General features: G+C 47.1%; 1 protein-coding gene across 9 annotated transcripts in view; it reads left to right on the top strand.

Moving 5' to 3' along the window:
• LOC144784710 (ATP-dependent translocase ABCB1-like) overlaps positions 1–20,913 on the top strand; it is a 1,064,270-nt gene that overhangs the window by 191,713 nt on the left and 851,644 nt on the right. For 7 of the 9 annotated variants that reach the window (XM_078663665.1, XM_078663666.1, XM_078663670.1 and 4 more), the window contains 3 exons: positions 5,020–5,110; positions 15,519–15,609; positions 15,695–15,752. In XM_078663665.1, coding sequence (XP_078519791.1) covers positions 5,077–5,110; positions 15,519–15,609; positions 15,695–15,752 — 183 coding nt within the window. In that variant the 5' untranslated portion in view covers positions 5,020–5,076. The remainder of the gene's footprint in view (positions 1–5,019; positions 5,111–15,518; positions 15,610–15,694; positions 15,753–20,913) is intronic. The other 2 variants (XM_078663668.1, XM_078663667.1) reach the window with 1 other exon arrangement.

Raw genomic sequence — 20,913 nt, 5'->3', positions numbered from 1 at the left:
AAATTGCAGGCTACCGCCGCTTTGACCGAAAGAGATTTGCCTCCCAATTGGACTCTGCGGAAGCGAGGGACCACCATCCAGCTTTGTGCCGCTGAACGCAAGAGGCGTTTAGGGACGTGGAAGGCGAAACGCTTCCTAAGGTAAATGGGGCCCAGGCCATGTAGCGCTCTGTGGGCCAATGTAAGCGCTTTAAACTGCACCCTCTTTACTACCGGAAGCCAGTGCAGTTCCCGTAGATACAGATGCGCACTAGAACGCGTTGGGGCATTGAAAAGGAGCCTAGCTGCAGCATTTTGAATAATTTGAAGCCTGTGCAGCAAATAGGCTGGCAGCCCCAGAAACAAAGCATTGGCATAATCAAGTCTTGAAACAATCAGGGCGCGGGTTACCATCTCTTTCGCCGCCCTCGGGAGCTGTGGGAAAAACTTCCTGAGCATTTTGAGGGTCCCGAAACAAATACCTGTGAGCTTTTTTATGTGGTCGGAGAAGCTGAGGTCCTCGCTAAACCAGATACCCAGATTCTTTGCTGGCCCTGATTTAGGAACCGGGCAAGGAAAGTCCGGAGGCCACACACGAGTCCTACAGTCCACCGGAAACTGGCCGTAGAGAAGGACCTCCGACTTATCCTCATTGCATTTGAGGGAAGCCTCGGCCAACCATTGAAAAGCCGAGGCTAAGCATAAATGAGCCCTGTCGGTGTTTAAGGTAGCACCATTCCACGTAAAGAGTAACTGCGTATCATCTGCGTATGCGATCACATTAGCCCCCAATTCCTCGGCCAGGTAGACAAATGGCGTCAGGTAGATATTAAAGAGAAGGGGGCTACGGGTCGATCCCTGTGGCACCCCTGTCTCCAAATTCCTGACCGATGAGGAACATGGGGCCATGCAGACCTGTTGAGAGCGGGAGTCCAGAAAGGATTTAGGCCCAGATGTAGGTAAAAAATATTTACCGATTCTTAATTACCGAATTTTACCGATTCGGTAATTAATAATCGGTAAATATGAAGGGTGGACATGTAGGTCCATCCAGATGTGTATTTTACCGAATCGGTAAAAATCGGTATTTACCGAATCGGTAAATACCGACCGGTAATGCTCCATTCATTCCTATGGGCTTTGAAGCCCATAGGAATGAATGGGGCATTACCGGTCGGTATTTACCGAATCGGTAAATACCGATTTTGACAAGGGTGCAGGGGGTGTCATTTTGACACCCTCTAGCACCCCCAAAAAAGGGTCGGGCCATATGGCAGGCATACCTGCCCTAAGGGCAGGTCTGCCTGTCATATGGCACAGGTGTGCATGCACACATGTGCATGCACACCTGAATCGGTATTTCACCATCAAATTGAATTTGATGGTAAAATACCGATTTCTTAGGCCTTGTGGGACTCATAAGAGTCCCACCTACATATCAATTTTACCGATTCTGTAAAAATACCGGTCGGTAAATTTACCGACCGGTATATTTACAGAATCGGTAAAATTACCGATCGGTAAATTTACCGACCGGTAAATTTACCGATTCTGCCCCCTACATGTCAAAATCCTTTTACCGGTCGGTAACGGCCGAATTCGGCCGTTACCGACCGGTAAAACCCTACCTACATCTGGCCCTTAATCCCTTGCCAGACCAGACCCAAGATTCCTACAGCAGAGAGTCTGTCAAGAAGCCTCTGGTGGGGCACCGTATCGAAGGCGGACGAGAGGTCAAGTAAAATCAGGGCAGCTCTGCCGCCCCCATCTAGACACTCTCTGATAGCCTCAGACATCTCCACCAGGGCGGTCTCCGAGCTGTAGGAAGATCTGAAGCCTGACAGTGCTGGGTGGAGAGCCCCCGAGGACTCAACGAAAGCCTCAAGCTGCCGGCAGACCACCTTTTCACATACCTTAGCAAGTGCAGGGAGCAGTGAGAACGGTTGATAGTTAGCCGGCTGCAGGGGGTCAAGGGTAGGTTTCTTCAGGAGGGGAAGAAGTTTAGAACGTTTCCATTTAGTAGTAACATATCCCAACTGAAGTGAGGAATTGACCAAATCCACTACTGCTGGGCAGACTACCTCAGCTACACCCGCTAGGACCCGCGCAGGGCAGGGGTCCGCTGGGGAGCCAGACTTGAGGGCCTGCAAGAGGGCCAGTACATCCGGGGATTCAAGGAGGGGATCTCATTGTGCCTAGCCACGGAGCCTCCACTCACTTGAATCTTGGCAATTTTGTGAATGAAAAAGGATGAGAGCTCTTCACACCACTCGTGAGATATGGGTAGTGTGCTTTGTTCCGCACAGGGGGAGAGAAAACTCCGCACAAGGATGGATTAAACCCAGATCAGTTGACTGGGGTGAGTGTTTGATTTGCTCAAACGCTCCGTCCATCATCCCCTTTTGTATCGCTTTGTTCGCCCTAAGTGTGGTAGGGTATGCTCAGACGTGAGTCCCTTGCTCACTTGGCCACTGGATTCAAGATAGCCTGGCTGGTGAGGATTATGAATCCGAAACCGGTCCCAGGATGCTTGTTTCCGGTCCAGGGAAGACATGGCTTGGTAGTTCGGGCTGGACTGTTCCCATGAGGCACAGGGTCAGACTGATTTGCATATAGCCATGTCTGAACTGGGGTGGCCGAGTGAGCTAAAGAATGGTGATGGATTAAACCCAGATCAGTTGACTGGGGGTGAGTGTTTGATTTGCTCAAACGCTCCGTCCATAATCCCCTTTTGTATCGCTTTGTTCGCCCTAAGTGTGGCAGGGTATGCTCAGACGTGAGTCCCTTGCTCACTTGGCCACTGGATTCAAGATAGCCTGGCTGATGAGGATTATGAATCCGAAACCGGTCCCAGGATGCTTGTTTCCGGTCCAGGGAAGACATGGCTTGGCAGTTCGGGCTGGACTGTTCCCATGAGGCACAGGGCAGACTGATTTGCATATAGCCATGTCTGAACTGGGGTGGCCGAGTGAGCTAAAGAATGGTGATGGATTAAACCCAGATCAGTTGACTGGGGGTGAGTGTTTGATTTGCTCAAACGCTCCGTCCATCATCCCCTTTTGTATCGCTTTGTTTGCCCTAAGTGTGGCAGGGTATGCTCAGACGTGAGTCCCTTGCTCACTTGGCCACTGGATTCAAGATAGCCTGGCTGATGAAGATTATGAATCCGAAACCGGTCCCAGGATGCTTGTTTCCGGTCCAGGGAAGACATGGCTTGGCAGTCCGGGCTGGACTGTTCCCATGAGGCACAGGGTCAGACTGATTTGCATATAGCCATGTCTAAACTGGGGTGGCCGAGTGAGCTAAAGAATGGTGATGGATTAAACCCAGATCAGTTGACTGGGGGTGAGTGTTTGATTTGCTCAAACGCTCTGTCCATCATCCCCTTTTGTATCGCTTTGTTCGCCTTAAGTGTGGCAGGGTATGCTCAGACGTGAGTCCCTTGCTCACTTGGCCACTGGATTCAAGATAGCCTGGCTGATGAGGATTATGAATCCAAAAGCGGTCCCAGGATGCTTGTTTCCGGTCCAGGGAAGATATGGCTTGGCAGTTCGGGCTGGACGGTTCCCATGAGGCACAGGGTCAGACTGATTTGCATATAGCCATGTCTGAACTGGGGTGGCCGAGTGAGCTAAAGAATGGTGATGGATTAAACCCAGATCAGTTGACAGGGGGTGAGTGTTTGATTTGCTCAAACGCTCCGTCCATCATCCCCTTTTGTATCGCTTTGTTCGCCCTAAGTGTGGCAGGGTATGCTCAGACGTGAGTCCCTTGCTCACTTGGCCACTGGATTCAAGATAGCCTGGCTGATGAGGATTATGAATCCGAAACCGGTCCCAGGATGCTTGTTTCCGGTCCAGGGAAGACATGGCTTGGCAGTTCAGGCTGGACTGTTCCCATGAGGCACAGGGTCAGACTGATTTGCATATAGCCATGTCTGAACTGGGGTGGCCGAGTGAGCTAAAGAATGGTGATGGATTAAACCCAGATCAGTTGACTGGGGGTGAGTGTTTATTTTGCTCAAACGCTCCGTCCATCATCCCCTTTTGTATCGCTTTAAATAGAATGACAGCAAGACAGAGGTCATGATCATCTGGAAATCCCCCTCCATCTGGGGTACAGCCTGGTGGCCCCAGACACTGGGGCCTGTCCCTGTGCCCAAAACAGAGATAAAAAATCAGGGAGTGTGGCTCGATTCTAAACTCTTGTTCAAGTCTCAAACTAGAAAGGTGGCAGGAAGATGCTCTAGCACCCTTAATATGCTAAAAAAAAACCTTAGACATTCTTCCCGTATCAGCAAGGAAAACCATAGTACACACTCTGGTGACCTCACAACTCGATTACGGGAATGTCCTATATCTGGGTGCGCAAAAAGACTGCCTGAAATGTCTCCAACGAATTCAAAATGTGGCGGCTCACCTTGTCCTCAACCTACCTAGATGCACTTCAATGACTAAAGCTCTTTATTCCTTTCACTGGCTGGCTATTGGGAAGAGAATTATTTTCAAAGCCATGTGCTTCTGTCATCGGAGCATACAGGGGAAAGGCCCAAGCTACCAGCACAATTTTTTCACCCAGACAATCCTAGTTGACAGCTAAGATCGACAGGAGCGCATCTACTAAAGATCCCTAGGATAAGAAAGGCAAGGATGGGAACTCGCTCATTTGGCCACTTAGCCGCCAAAAACTGAAACACACTCCCACTTTTGTTACGTGCAGAGAAATCTGAACCCACCTTTCGCAGAGGTCCGAAAACCTGGCTATACCAACTCTAGTCCAGTATTCTTTCTCCCACTCCTGCTAATGTGCTTCTAGCGCGGGGTCACACCTTTGGGGGTAACCAGGCGCTCTACAAATGAACTATTATTATTTTATTATTATTTGATCCGTCCATGTTAAATGGAGTTTCTGAAATTATAAATGTTTTCATGATAAAAAAGATACTTTTACCATTGAACCTTCCAATGCCAGAAGAAATATATGACTAAGATACATAATAAACATTTACAATGTATTTCGATTTGTTCTTATGTTGTTATAGTAACCCACATTTCATTGGCTGTGGATGACTCTCACCAAAATATAAAAACATAACAAGATGAAGGACGACTCTGTGACTACAAATGATCTTGGTATGTATTTCTTTCAAATTGATTTCCAAGTTTCACCCAAATCCAGCCATTGGATTTGGATGTATTTTTTTCTGGCTTTTTATCAACTGATTTTATTGTACACAATGCATGAGGAACTGTGAAATATGGAAATATAAAAAGATAATTCCACTCTTTATCACCATGACTTTTATTGGAATCACGATTGCTAAATATTAAATGTTGACAGAACCAAAATATCTCACTGAAGCAAGGGGCTTACTTATACTGAACTTACATGAGGGTTTCAACTTGCAAACATTAGACTTGTATTACACTCCTACTAGTAAAGTTATGTCCACCAGGTTGGATAATGTCAAGTGGTGGTCTAAGTGGAGTGGAATTCCAAACGTCTGTAACCAACAAAGGAGGGACTCACCTTTGAAGTTTTGTTGAAAAGGGATCTGGCCTGTGAAGTCAGCTATGGGTGCAGCTGAAGCCCTCAGTGGAGTCCTGTTCAGAGAAAACATGACATCATCATTTTGGTTAATTCTAGAATGCTGTACACGAATTTTGGGTCAGGGGTAGTGGGATGAAGAGGCATCATATCATTGGCAAGGTGTGCTTGGCATCTATATCTTTCCACCCCTTCTTATAAACACTTGCACAAGGGAAAAACAGTGAAGAAGATCCTGAGCCTGGGAGATGATAACAGCGCAAGAATGACTAACTGGAACGAGAAGCCAACTGACGACCTGACAATATGGACTAAGGGCTTCAAATCCAGCTGACCCCAACACCAGGATGTGTCTCTCCATGGCTGGTGGTAATGGCCTCCTTATGCCTCTTGAGGACCAGTTGAGGGAAGACCTGGAATCAACTGCCACTCCAGGTGCTCTGCAAGACAGCATAGCGGCTATGGGAAATGGGAAGAGTGGTCAGGAGGGTGTTCCGATGATTGGTAGCAGAAGGGTTGTGCTAGATGCGCCCATCAGCTGGAGAGGAGCAGCAGGGGCCAGACAGGAAGGTAGGCTGGCGCAGAAAACCAGCAGGCCCAGATCAGCATAAATTTCAAATTCAATTTTGCCTTTTAAAGAAACTAAGTAATGAAACCGGGCATGTGGCACCCCTCTGTGATCATAAAGAATGCCTCTGGAGTGCACCAAGGACAAGGGTAAATCATTATTGATTATTTAAGTTTTTGGGGGGAGCAGGTGTGCACGTGGCCCTCTCCCCTTAATGCTATTCACACCCACTGCATGCGACTGGTGGAATACTGTCATGCGCTCCCACCCTCCACTGGTAAAACTGTGGTCAGAAGCACCACACAACAGATGCTGGCTCCTCCTCAGTGTGGGGAAATAATGAGACTGCAGTGGCATTGCAGCCCCCCCCCACAGGCTCCAATAACCCTAGCAAGTGTGGGTGTCCTGGGTGAGACCAGGACTCTCCTATCAAAACAAACATGACATGCAGCTGCAAATATGAGATGAGAATCCACTAATATTCAACGCTTCTGGCCTCAGAACACTATACGCAGGCTTATTTGAATATGTTCGATCTGGGCAGGGGCACCACCAAAATATTACCCAAATGTTGTGCGGATCTGCAGGGAGTGCAGCAGCCCCTCTTCCAGAAATCATTAAAAAACAAATCACAGCTTCTTGTGACATAGACATTACCACCTTCTGACAAAGTAGTCAAGATTTCAAGCACTACTGGTGCTAGAACCTTTTCTGTGTGTGGCAATCTCCTGTGGTTGGTCCATTATGTGGCCTGAAAAGGTAATTAAAATACTTAAATATATGGTGAAAACTTAATTAAAATGATTATTTAAAGTATTTTATTAACAATTAATGTTGCCATGAATAGTGTTAATAGTTAATACATTTGCATTGGTTGTGATGGTGGTGTCATGGCATGCAGCTGTTTTATTAATGTAATGACCCCTTGACAAAGCCAATAAGTCTGCGTTATACACATTGCTGTGGTGAACCCTTGACAAAACCAATAGGCATGCTTTATATATATCAATGTGGTGACCTCATGACACAGACATTTTGCCTGCCCTATTTAAAATAACACCCTCTTATATTGTGATGGTGCATCTGGTACAGCTGGGTGCATTATTATTATGGGGCTGAGGACCTATTGGGTATGCGATATAATGGTGTCATCAAAGGCACTTTCCTATATTAGGGTATATTTGTATTTCAATTCATATTATTTAGTAGTGTGTGTAATAAACATACTTTTCATTTTTAAAAGAAAAATCACTGAACTTTAACCACTGAGTGTTGTTGTTGCATGCCAGTGAATGGAGATTAGTGGCCCACACCTCTGAGTAGGCCCTGGTCTGCTCTGCTTCCTTACCCTGAGAGAGCCAAGCACTACAATGGTGTACTTGTTTAACAGTAAGAATACAATTGGGGACCTATTAACCGTGAAGGACTCATATACTATGCAACTAATAATAGAAGGTCTTACTGTGGGAACACGTGGCGACTGAAACTCTTCATCTGGTTATAGCTTTGGCAGATTACCACTTTGCTCTTAACAAACCAAATGGCAAATTGGAAACTAACATCATTTGACTAAATAATTTAACAGCAATGTTGGACAATGCAGTGGATTGATAATATGTGATACATCTGCAGTAGGTGCTTTTTTTTTGCATGAGAAAAAGGTTATCTAGCTTTTTAGGGAAAAGTTGCCTTTTAAAAATAGCTATTCTAAGCAAGGGTTATATAGGATAGTGGAGAATATATTAATTGAGGGCCTGCCTGTACCTGATTTCATAGGATGACGACCTCAACCACACCACTTTTAGCTTTGTCAAGTTGAAAAACAGGGGCATGAGCACAGCCAGGTTAGGAAGCTGGAGGTTGGTTAGTGGTAACTCACTACTGTCTTTTCAGGGTTACCATCTGCTATGCATCACAAGGTTTATCTGTGGGCTCTTTACCAATTTTAGGCAAGTACTTGTGGATTCAGTGGCAGGTTTGAGGTGAAAGAAACCTTAGCAGTGGTGCAGACGGAGAGTCTTCTGTACTTGCAGCTGAATATGATGGCAACTTATTTATAGTAAAATTTGTGGAGATTTACAAGGTGTATTTAATGGATAGAACAGGTAGTGATATGAAAGATTGTATCAGTACTCCTTTCTGTGTGAGTCCATGTAGAAAAGTCATTTGCTAACTGTGCTGCTTCAAATTGCTGCTAAATTGTTTGAATTGTCATTGAGAATACACCAGATTTGAGACAGGTGAGCTATGGTTTTCTAGGGGATAACTCAGCTAAATGTTATGCAATTGTGTGTGTGTGAAGAAGTGCGTGATTTGGGGGCAATACAAAATAGAGAACAAATATTTAAAGCATCTTCATTTAGTGTGTACTGTTAAATAATACTGTATTGTTAATACCCCTTTTCTAGAGATGAGAGAAAACAGGCATATTGACCCACTCAAGACTATGGGTGAGCGATAAATTCCACTGCATTGGCAGAGTTGGCATAATTTTGGTTACTCAGCATTATGCTTTTAACACAGCGTTCTGGCCAAATGCTGCCAGCAGCCACATGACAGAGTTTTTTCTCACATGTGGCTCATGAGCGCAAGTCAGATTTGGTGGTGCCTAGTGTGATTGTCGGTCAAAAAGGGCCATATGTATGAACATTCCGTTTTGCGATTCCTAAATAGCAATTTTTAAGGAATCGCTATTTAGAAATCGCAAAATGGTATGTATGCAGGAAATGGCTTCTTTTTAGCGATTCCTTAAAATTCCTAAATTGCGAATAGCAAATTGCTAATCGCAAATTTCCCATTCATTTCTATGGGCCAGGAGGCCCATAGGAATGAAGGGGAAATTTGCGAATCGCAATTTGCTAATCGCAAATTGTGAATATTTTCAAGGGTGCAGGGGTGTCTCAAAAACACCCTGCTGCACCCCTGAAAATGAAATGTGTGCGCATATGGTGCACATACATGCCCTAAGGGCATGTATGAGCGTCACATGGCACCTTTTGAGGTTTAAAATAATGCTTTTTTAAAAGAATTCGCAACTTACCACCAACTAGAAGTTGGTGGTAATTTGCGATTCCTTAATGGCATTTTGGAATGTTTTTTCCTTGATACATTGCATTTAAGGAATCGCAAAATTTGCAATTCCTTAAATGCAATCGCAAAATAAGGAATGGCAAATTTAGCGATTCCTTATTTTGCACCAAAAATGTTTCATACATGCATTTAGCGGAAATGGGTTCACAAACGCCGGAATTCTGCGAATTTTGGCGTTTACGAACCCATTTTGCTTTGATACATATGGCCCAAAGAATGCATCCGTTTCGATTTCCCCAATACGGGCAGTAGTTGGCTGTAGTTACTTCCCAGTCAGCAAACTGCTGTTCGAGTAGGAAATCACGGCAGCATAATCATTTTGAGAAGCAGCGCATTCTGGCATGCCGCGTGGTGCCGTGCATGCTAATTTTCCAACGCAGAATGAGCTCCCAGTGCTAAAAATCAGTGCAAACAGCGTGACATGCCTATTTTTGCCCATTCCTGGAACTCCACAGAATCTCGTGGAGTTTTCATTGAACTCCACAGAATTCCAGGGCTTGAAACTCTGTGATTTCCACTCACATCTACTCAAGATGGCATCTCTCATGAATCCTGATTCCATCAGATACCCTTTTCAAGGCTCCACTGTTCCAAAGTCATTAAAACTGATGCAAAGTGTTGATAAAATGTGTAGATGCTTCAAATCTATATCAATAGCAGTGGAGAGACTGGGCATCCTCAGTGAGTACCACTCATAACCTCAAAAGACCTCCAGGAACTTTCATTGATTGTGATTCTGGCTTGAGGTGTGATATAAAAACATACACGAGTTTCAGAAAGTGAGTTTTGATCCAAAAGCATCATATCCACATCTGTGTGCTCAGTCTGTGCAATACCAAATAACAAACTTGACATGTTTACATGTTCTGTGGCATCGTGAGGGAGTACAAACCCATATTGCTGAGATACCACACAGTCTATTACCATAGCTAAAAGGGCATCTAGAACCTTGGAATTATCATTATCATCCAGTTTAATCAGTGAGATAGGTCGTTGGGAGGCTCTGTAGGAGGAGGCTCTCTCTTATCACGCTTGACATATTTTCTAAAAAGGCAACAGTGGGCCAGAGATTCGGGAACTGCTGCTTCATTAGAGATACTTATAAAAAGCATGTAGACAGTAGGGAACCATCCCGAATGGTTTATACATATCTGCAGGCAATGAGTCATTTCCTGCTGCTTTTCCATTTAGCAGGGCTTTTATCACACTCAAGATCGGGTCTGGGAGAAATTTAAATAATGCCATTATAATTTGTGTAATTTCAGGAATTTCTCACCATTTTATCAATAGCATGACATCCATAGTAAAAACCTTATGCGAACACATGCTTTGGGGTAAAAATGGACCACAAACCCACTGGAACAACACAACTTGATTGTCTGTTCTTCTATTTTGTAGCCCTTTATGGCTCGAACTGCGTCATCACCTTAAAAATGGATACGAGGATGTATTTCATGCAAAAATATAGCGAGTAATGATGGATGTTGCATTTCACTTAATTAGGCATCATGTTATCTAATTCTTTCTGAAATTTCACATAATGTGAAAGCAAAATCTGTGAATTTCCGACACTTCAGCTCAAGATCTCTAATAAGGTTAATGATTTCTCCAGACTGCCGGCTCCTGTAGGAATTAAGGGGCCGAGGTCCGTCCGCCACCATAGAGAAGGAGGGACCGTCCGCAGGGGCAGCGGCGGTCCCTCCATGCAAATTAGGATGTGACCGCCACCCTGGCGGTCACATCCAGTATTTTTATCATTGCGGCGGGTGCTGCTTGAAGCAGCACCCGCCGCAATGATAAAAAAAGTAAGTTGTGCATTTGCATGCACAAAGCGGCAGGCACCTCGCGGTGCCTGCCGCTTTGTGCAGGCAAATGCAGGGGGGTACCATAGGTACCCCCCATGTGCACCCCCCACCCCCCTTCACCCCTGGGGGCCCGCAACGGGCCCCCAAACACAAATCCGTATGCCTTTACACGGCGGAAATGCCGCCGTGTAAAGGCATCTTTCCGCACTCATCCTAATATGGCTGGCGGTGTCTGATAGACACCGCCAGCCATGTTAATGCTTTTCCGCCGCGGGCGGAATCCGCCCGCGGCGGAAAAGCGGCGGACAGATAGTGAGACCCACCAGCCATCCTAATGTGGCGGTGGGGGTTGCAAGGCTCCCCGGCGGATTTCCCGCATCCTCCGGGCCGGCGGTGGCTTCCGCCGGCCCGGTGGATGCGGGAAATCCGCTATCGTAATCGGCCCCTAAATCTTAACCATGAAGTCATCTTTTTAGTTTCTTTGTATCCATTTTCTCACTTATGACAACGAATAATTGGGTCTTAATGATCGATAATTAGGTTAAAAGGCATGCTTAATTTCAAGTTGCGTGATCCAGGCCCTCTTAGAGCTTTCCTGCTCGTTGTCAGCTGTTCTCTACTGTGCAGTATAAATGATGGTTAATCCTCAAATACAGTCATTTTAAGAATCCCCAAAAACATTTGCTGGATTCAGTAATCTCTTGATACATATTTAGGGTAGCCTAGATCTCTAAGTAGCCCTTTATCAAAAGTCCAGCATTTTTGTGATCTATTTTTAGTACATCCAGAATGGGAATATGTAGGGATATGCAGGGAATTATGGTCAGAGATTATTTTAGCAAGTATTTCAATAGCAGGAGAGATCACAACCGAAGGTAACACAAATATATTGATCAAGTGTATTGCTTAGGCGAATGTAGGTAAATCCTTGTTTACCTGCATTAAAGAATTGCCAAGCATTGAGTAGATAAAAACACAATAGATAGTTTAAGTAATTTCTACACATGGTATACTGGTCAAGGTTGTGTAATATCTGTTTTTGGCAACATAATACAATTAAAGTCACCACAAACAGTAATTGGACTTGCCCAGGTTGCACATGCACCATATATTATATGATCATCTTAATTAGAACTGTGTATTGAGCAGATAACAATTTCCCATTTCTCTGTTACGACCACAGCTACTGCAAATCAACCAATAGAAAAATGTTCAGCTCCTGCTAGGTGCTTGTTGGGCACCAGGAAGAGGCTGCTAGGTATTAGGGTTCATCGGGTGCTCCCAACATTGCAAACAGAGGTGGCTGGCCAAGGAGCACAGTTGGTTACCTACGATTAAAAACGAAAAAGGGCCAGCCCCACACAGATGAGGACTGGAGAGATGGTAGGGGCTACAGGGGCCTTTTGGCAGCCCTTAACATTGGGTACCTCAGGTGGGCACCAGGGAACTCATTACATAAATATAAAACTAAAACAAATATTAATAAACCCTCCACACAGACCCACAGTCCTGTTAAAAAAAAAGCTTTTGGCCCATGGTGGGAGGGGGGGTTGGTCCCTCTAGTACCTTCCTCCGGCCTAGAGGACAGCGTACAAAGCGATACCAAAGGGGTTGACGGACGGAGTGCTTAAGCAAATCAAACACTCACCCCCAGTCAACTGATCTGGGTTTAATCCATCATCATCATTCTTTAGCTCACTCCACCCCCCCATATTTTGTGGTATCACCAATGGAAAGATGGTCCTAACTATAAAACATAAATACCCAGCGGACACTATATATATATACGTCGTGAGCAACTTAACCCACTGGAGGGGAACAATGAGATGTAATTCACTGCAAGTCCCAGCGTGCAATGGGAATGCTGATGGAGCAAGGTAATGTTGTTGCAGCCCGATGGCACACCGGAGGCCAATTATGAATACAAACAGCACGCAGAGGACATGGCAGTCATCTGGAAACTAAAGCTGCTCAGGCTAGCCTCAGAGGAAGGGGAAAGAATTCCCCGAAACGCGTAAGGCTAAAGGACATTTAAAACGGGATGGGAAGCTGCTTGCCTTTACAAATAAAGGTTGTTATCTACCTTGCCTGGGAGTGCGGACTAGTCTCTGTAGCAAACCTTGGTAAAACAAATTCACGGCGGCTCCAGGCCGTGTAGTCGACGCACCGCCCCAGTAAAGCAGGAGGGGTCTGCATGGGGGAATGATTCCTTCCGTGATCTGCGCGACAGGGTTCTTTGAACAGCAAGCAGGGTCTCATTCTGAGGCTCAATGGAGGGCTGCTTGAATTGGTCCTGAAAACGTCGTGAGCAACTTAACCCACCGGAGGGGAACAATGAGATGTAATTCACTGCAAGTCCCAGCGTGCAATGGGAATGCTGATGGAGCAAGGTAATGCTGTTGCAGCGCAATGGAAACACCGGAGGCCAATTATGAATATAAACAGCACGCAGAGGACATGGCAGTCATCTGGAAACTAAAGCTGCTCACGCTAGCCTCAGAGGAAGGGGAAAGAATTCCCCGAAACGCGTAAGGCTAAAGGACATTTAAAACGGGATGGGAAGCTGCTTGCCTTTACAAATAAAGGTTGTTACCTACCTTGCCTGGGAGTGCGGACTCATCTCTGTAGCAAACCTTGGTAAAACAAATTCTCGGTGGCTCCAGGCCGTGGAGTCGACGCACCGCCCCAGTAAAGCAGGATGGGTCTGCATGGGAGAATGATTCCTTCCGTGATCTGCGCGGCAGGGTTCTTTGAACAGCAAGCAGGGTCTCATTCTGAGGCTCAATGGAGGGCTGCTTGAATTGGTCCTGAAAACGTCATGAGCAACTTAACCCACCGGAGGGGAACAATGAGATGTAATTCACAGCAAGTCCCAGCGTGCAATGGGAATGCTGATGGAGCAAGGTAATGCTGTTGCAGCGCGATGGCACACCGGAGGCCAATTATGAATATAAACAGCACGCAGAGGACATGGCAGTCATCTGGAAACTAAAGCTGCTCACGCTAGCCTCAGAGGAAGGGGAAAGAATTCCCCGAAACGGGTAAGGCTAAAGGACATTTAAAACGGGATGGGAAGCTGCTTGCCTTTACAAATAAAGGTTGTTACCTACCTTGCCTGGGAGTGCGGACTCGTCTCTGTAGCAAACCTTGGTAAAACAAATTCACGGCGGTTCCAGGCCGTGGAGTCGACGCACCGCCCCAGTAAAGCAGGAGGGGTCTGCATGGGGGAATGATTCCTTCCGTGATCTGTGCGGCAGGGTTTTTTGAACAGCAAGCAGGGTCTCATTCTGAGGCTCAATGGAGGGCTGCTTGAATTGGTCCTGAAAACGTTGTGAGCAACTTAACCCACCGGAGGGGAACAATGAGATGTAATTCACTGCAAGTCCCAGCGTGCAATGGGAATGCTGATGAAGCAAGGTAATGCTGTTGCAGCGCGATAGCACACCGGAGGCCAATGCTAGCCTCAGAGGAAGGGGAAAGAATTCCCCGAAACGCGTAAGGCTAAAGGACATGTAAAACGGGATGGGAAGCTGCTTGCCTTTACAAATAAAGGTTGTTACCTACCTTGCCTGGGAGTGCGGACTCGTCTCTGTAGCAAACCTTGGTAAAATATATATATATATATATATATATATAATATATATATATATATATATATATATATATATATATATATATATATATATATATATATATATATAATCTTTTTTTCACTACAAAAAGAGACCAAATGTTAAAGTAATATCATATTTTGGTGAAAATTGCATAGGCCATGCACAGCTTGGTAGGCTGACTCCAGATATTTGGCAAAGAGGCTAAATGTAATTAAAGTCCATCACATAATTAAACCAATTAATGATATCACATTCATAGCTGTCGCTGACGGGGTAGTAAGGGTAAATATTTGTTATTGCATCTGTCTAATTAAGGATGAGGTCATGGATGTAGGAAATGATGTGCAACTGATGCTTTGCATGGCTGTCTGTGATTTATGGACTGTGGTCCTAAGCATAACCTGCAATTGTCAGTGTTTTGTTGGTTGTGAACCATAACCACAACAGAATTATAACTGGATTTTTTAGGTGAATTTCAGATTTTTAAGCATATTCTAGTATATACCAATGACAACCATCACCTCGCTTTAACCATTGTTTTTTCAAATACAGAATTTCTATATCTATATTCACACACACACTCTCACACTCTCTCTCTCTCCCTCTCTCTCTTTGAGACTTGTGGTCCAATAATGAAGTCATGCATTTAATAAGCTTCGCTCAAGTGGGATTTAGTAGGAGACTATGTTCTTCGCTGTATAAAACTAGTCTTTCACTTCAATTAATTATTTGGCTACATTGCACTTGAGAAAATGAATTGTTCAAAAGTAAAACGAGTAACAAGCAGCATTTGAATTGGTTGCTTGTAGTAAGTAGATGATTATGGTAGAAGTAATTAAAATGGTATCACAGTCTCATCTTAAATGAAGGCAGTGGCATATTAAAAAGTAACTTTAGTATATGTTCTTATCCACAGCAGAATTCCCAATGAAAGGGTATGACAACCCCAACTTCCAAGATGATGAAAATAATCAAAAAATGGGAAAATCAAAAAAAAGAAAAAAGCGGTATGCATATCTTTTAACTGTTTATGTTTTCTAAAATATAGCATCACAAGGAAAGATTCTACAGTTTCTTTCATTTCATTTCTAGGGATGTAAATGACAACATCGAAGAGCCTAAGCCAAAAATGGTTGGATTACTGGAGATGGTGAGTTTACTCTAGACTTACGGCCTGTTTTACAGTTTGTTGGGTAGGGTACTACATCTCGAATGTATCAGATATTCCTGTCCTCCAAATTTTAGTCCACCCCCCTCATTTAGAGATGGGTAGAACATAAGATTTGCACCAACCAAGGCCTTATTTTCTTTGTAGAAAGAAGCTTCTCATCTGAGGAAGGACAGTACACCTCCCACCTTAAAAAGTGCAGATCATGTAATATCTTTTTATTTCTGTTTGTTTCCTCCAGAAAAAAACATGGTGGTGAGGGCAAAAAAAACAATAATAACTCCTCAATGTGGGAGAAAACTTTCAATGTGTGTAGGTAATTTTTGTTTGTTTTTAAGAAACACACACTCACTGTGCGAGTTTAGTTCTGAAACACAAAAAAAGTAAATAGTTTGGTGAACAGCTGTCATACTTTTTGAACAATAAAATGAACTGCAGATATGATGCTTCCATTCAATTTTCAGAGAGAATGGCAGTGCCAGTGGTCATCTCTAAATTTACAGATGGTAGTACATCAGGGTGGCGGAGGTACTGTCCTTCACCACCCTGCTAGTAAATGTGCCATCCACCAAATCCTAAATCGGTCCCTTAGAATTCATTTAAAGTTGGGAGGCATGCTACCTCTTCGGTTGGGGAAAGACTACCACCACACCAGCAATGGATGGTCTGCCATATTTAAGATCCCTCATCCATTCTGCAAAAACCTTGTTCAACAAAAGTGCCCCTCCTGCTGCTGTATAGTTGACCACAGTAAATAAATCTTTGTGGAAATTTCACAATGCCCATTCTCAATCAATCAATTAATCAATCATTTGTAAAGCGCACTACATATCCACGAGGGTCTCAAGGCACGGGGGGAGGGGGCTACTGATCGAACAGCCAGGTCTTGAGTATCCTCCTGAAGGTCAGCACGTCTTGGGTCTGTATTAGGCTCAGTGGGAGGGTGTGCCATATCTTGGCGGCGAGCGGTGGTTGTTCTTCAGATGTGCGGGACGGTGGCGAGTGAGAGGTCGGCGGAGCGTAGCTGGCGGTTGGGGATGTAGAAGGAGAGACGTCTGTTGAGGTAGGCTAGACCAGTCTTGTGGAGTGCCTGGTGTGCGTGGGTGAGGAGCTTGAAGGATATCCTCTTGTTGGCGGGGAGCCAGTGCAGATTTCTCAGGTGGGGGGTGATGTGGCCGTGGCATGGTACGTCGAGGATCAGTCGTGCCGAGGCGTTTTGGATGCGTTGTATTCGTTTCATGAGCTTGGTCGGGGCTCCCACGTAGAGTGTATATCCGTGGTCGAGTCTGCTGATGACGAGGGCCTGGGTGACTGTCTTTCTTGTATCTGTCGGGATCCATCTGTAGATCCTGCAGAGCATGCGGAGGGTGTTAAAGCAGGAGGAGGAGACGGCGTTGACTTTCTTAGTCATTGAGAGCATTGAGTCGAGGATGATTCCCAGGTTGTGTGCGTGGTCTGTGGGTGTCGCGGCTGCCCCCAGTGCCGTCAGCCACCAGGAGTCGTCCCAGGCTGAAGGGTTGGAGCCGAGGATGAGGACCTCCGTCTTGTCCGAGTTCAGCTTCAGGCGGCTGGTCTTCATCCAGTCGGCAAAGGCCTTCATTCTTTCGTGGAGGTTGGCTTTGGTGGTGATGGGGTCCTTGCTGAGGGAGAGGATCAGCTGAGTGTCTTCGGTGTAGGAGATCGTGTTGAGGTTGTGCTGTCAAGCTACATGTGCGAGCGCGGCCAAGTAAATGTTGAACAGCTTCGGGCTGAGCGAGGATCCCTGGGGTACGCCGCAGATGATCTCCAAGGCTTTGGAACAGAATGGGGGAGGCGGATGCTCTAGGTTTTTCCGGAGAGGAAGGAGGTGGTCGAATCCAGAGCCTTGTCTCGGATCCCTGCGGCGTGGAGGCGTGCGCGTAGTTTGCGGTGGCAGACGGTGTCAAAGGCAACCGAGAGGTCTAGGAGGATGGCTGCTGCGGTCTCGCCGTTGTCCAGTGAGGTCCTGATGTCGTCTGTGGTGGCGATGAGGGCAGCCTCGGTGCTGTGCTTGCCTCGGAACCCTGACTGGGAAGGGTTCAGGATTCTGTTTTCCTCGAGGTATCGGGTTAGCTGTCTGTTGACGGTTTTCTCGGTGACCTTGGCCGGAAAGGGGAGCAGAGAGATGGGCCGGAAGTTCTTGAGGTCTCTTGGGTCTGCCTTAGTTTTTTTGAGTAGGGTGTTGATCTCGGCGTGTTTCAAGATCTCTGGTAAGTTCACGGTCTCGAGGGAGAGATTGATGATGTTGCGCAGGTGGGGTGCGAAGGAGCTGCTTGCTCTGTTTAAGACGTGGTGCGGGATAGGGTCTGACGGAGAGCAGGAGTGGATTGTGTGCATCGTCTTGATGGTGTCATTGATGCTCACGCTGGCCAAGGCTAGCAGGGGGTCGTGATCGATAGTGTGCGCAGGGTCTGTTGTGTTGCTGTCTGTTCGGGCTGTCTGGGTGTTGAAGCTGTCATGGATGTCTGCTATCTTGCGGTGGAAGAAGGTGGCGAGGGAATCGTACAGGGCTTGCGATGGTGGGATGTTGTTGGTGTTGGAGCTGGGGTTGGGGAGTTCCTTCACGATGTTGAAGAGCTCCTTGCTATTGTGTGCGTTGTTGTCGAGGCGGTCTTTGAAGGAGGTCCTCTTGGCCGCCCTGATGAGGTGGTGGTGGTTGCGGATGCCGTCCTTGTGTGCTGCGTGGCTGTCCGGAGTTTTTTCACTGTGCCATTTCTTCTCTTGTTTCTGGCAGGCTTGCTTGGAGGCTAGAAGTTCTGGAGTGAACCAGCTGGCCCTATTGCTGGTGTCTCTGTGGGGGGTTTCTTCAGCGGGGCGAGGGTGTTGGCGCAGTCCTCAATCCAGCATCTGAGGCTGTGGGCAGCGTCGTAGTTGTTGGAGGGTTCGGTGGGTGGGCTGAGAGCTAGGTTTGCGTGTAGTTGGTCTTCGGTGATTTTGCTCCAGCAGCGGCGAGGGATCTGTTGGGTGCGGTGGTGTGTGGTGGGTTTCTGGAAGGCGAAGTGGATGCAGCGGTGGTCGGTCCAGAGGAGTTCGGTGGTGTGGCTGACGGAGACGTGCAGGCTTGAGGAGAAGACGGGGTCGAGCGTGTGGCCGGCAGAGTGGGTGGGTGTTGTGACGAGTTGCTTCAGTCTGAGGTTGGCGAAGTTGTGCAGTTGTTGTTGTTGTTGTTCTCAAGCTGAAAGTTCAGGTCTCCGAGGAGGATGTAGTCGGTGGGGGTCAGGGCATGCGTGCTGATCAAGTCGGCGATGGAGTTGCTGAACTGGGGACAGGGCCCTGGGGGTCCGGAGACGAGGGTGCCTCTGAGGCTAGAGTTAGGGTCTGTGTGGATCTGGAAATGCATGTTTTCGGCGGTGCTGAGCGCATCGTCGGTCCTAGTCGAGACCCCGATGCTTTTCTTGTGGACGATGGCGATTCCTCCTCCGACTCAGTTGGTGAGGTCTCTGCGGGTAATCTTGTAGCCGTCCGGGATGGCTATGGCGATGTCGGGTGCGGAGGAGTCATTAAACCAGGTCTCAGTCAGGAAGGCTACGCCCAGGGATGTTGTGTCGAGCAGGTCCCAGAGCTCGACAACATGCTTGCGTGCGGAGCAGGTGTTCAGTAGTATGCATCGGAGGTAGTTGGGGTCTTTCTTGGCAGGTGGTTCGACGGCTCTGAGGCTGGTGTAGCTACAATTTCGGGAGGTGAAGGGACCCTGTGTGCGTTTCGGGGTGGCCTTGAAGCAGGTCTGGCTCCGTCCGGAGTTGAGAGCATGCAGGCATCTCAGTGGCGGCAGTTGTCGTGGCAGGTGCGGGGGCCAGTGGTTCTGGTGCTGGGTGCGGTCCAGGTGCAGACGGGCGCATACCGGATTGCCTTTGGCGCACAGCATGCAGCGGCCAGCATATATGGGGAGGTGGGAGGGAGTAGCAGCTGGGAGGCGGGAGGCGGGGGGAGCAAATTGGCAGTGGGCAGTCAGGGGTCAGGGCCACAGGGGATGCAGTGGCGAGGGCGGTGAGGGACAACGAAGGTAACAGAAGGAAAAAGGGACACAGAGACAAGGGAAAAACGAGTGGCACAGAGGGCAGAGGGGCACAAAAAAACGAGTGGAACAGAGGGCAGAATGGCACAAAAAACGAGTGGAACAGAAGGCAAAAGGGGAACAAAACTGAGGGAAAGAGGAGTGTCACAGAGGGCAGAAGGGCACAAACAACAAATGGAACAGAGGGCAGAAGGGCACAAAAACGAGTGAAACAGAAGGCAGAAGGGCACAAAAAATGAGGGGAAAAAGAGTGCCACAGAGGGCAGAAGTGGTACAAAAGGGGGTGGTGATGGACGGAGCATCTGAACCAATCAAACGCTCACCCCCAGTCAACAGATCTGGGTTTAATCCATCACTGTTCTTTAGCCCACTCAGCCACCCCAGTTCAGACATGGCCATATGCAAATCAGTCTGACCCTGTGCCTCATGGGAACAGTCCAGCCCGAACTGCCAAGCCATGCCTTCCCTGGACCGGAAACAAGCTTCCGAGGACCGGTTTCTGGCATTTCAGCCGTCTTCAGCCCAGCTTGCTTGAATCCAGTGGCAAACTGAGCAATGGACTCACGTCTGAGCATACCCTGCCAACTTGTGGCGAACAAAGTGGTACAAAAGGGGGTGGTGATGGACAGAGCATCTGAACCAAGCAAACACTCACACCAAGTCAACAGATCTGGGTTTAATCCATCACTGTTCTTTAGCCCACTCTGCCACCCCAGTTCAGACATGGCCATATGCAAATCAGCCTGACCCTGTGCCTCATGGGAACAGTCCAGCCCGAACTGCCAAGCCATGCCTTCCCTGGACCGGAAACAAGCTTCCGAGGACCGGTTTCTGGCATTTCAGCCGTCTTCAGCCCGGCTTGCTTGAATCCAGTGGCAAAGTGAGCAAGGGTCTCACGTCTGAGCATACCCTGCCATCTTATGGCAGGGCAGAAGAGCACAAAAAACGAGTGGAACAGAGGGCAGAAGGGCACAAAAAACGAGTGGAACAGAGGGCAGAAGGGCACAAAAACGAGTGGAACAGAAGGCAAAAGAGGCACAAAATTGAGGGAAAAACGAGTGGCACAGAAGGCAGAAGGGCACAAAAAAACAAGTGGAACAGAGGGCAGAA

The sequence above is a fragment of the Lissotriton helveticus genome, chromosome 10 (assembly GCF_964261635.1).
Source record: "Lissotriton helveticus chromosome 10, aLisHel1.1, whole genome shotgun sequence".
Lineage (NCBI taxonomy): Eukaryota > Metazoa > Chordata > Amphibia > Caudata > Salamandridae > Lissotriton > Lissotriton helveticus.
The sequence above is the reverse complement of the archived record's forward strand: the minus strand, read 5'-3'. Positions and strand labels throughout refer to the sequence as shown.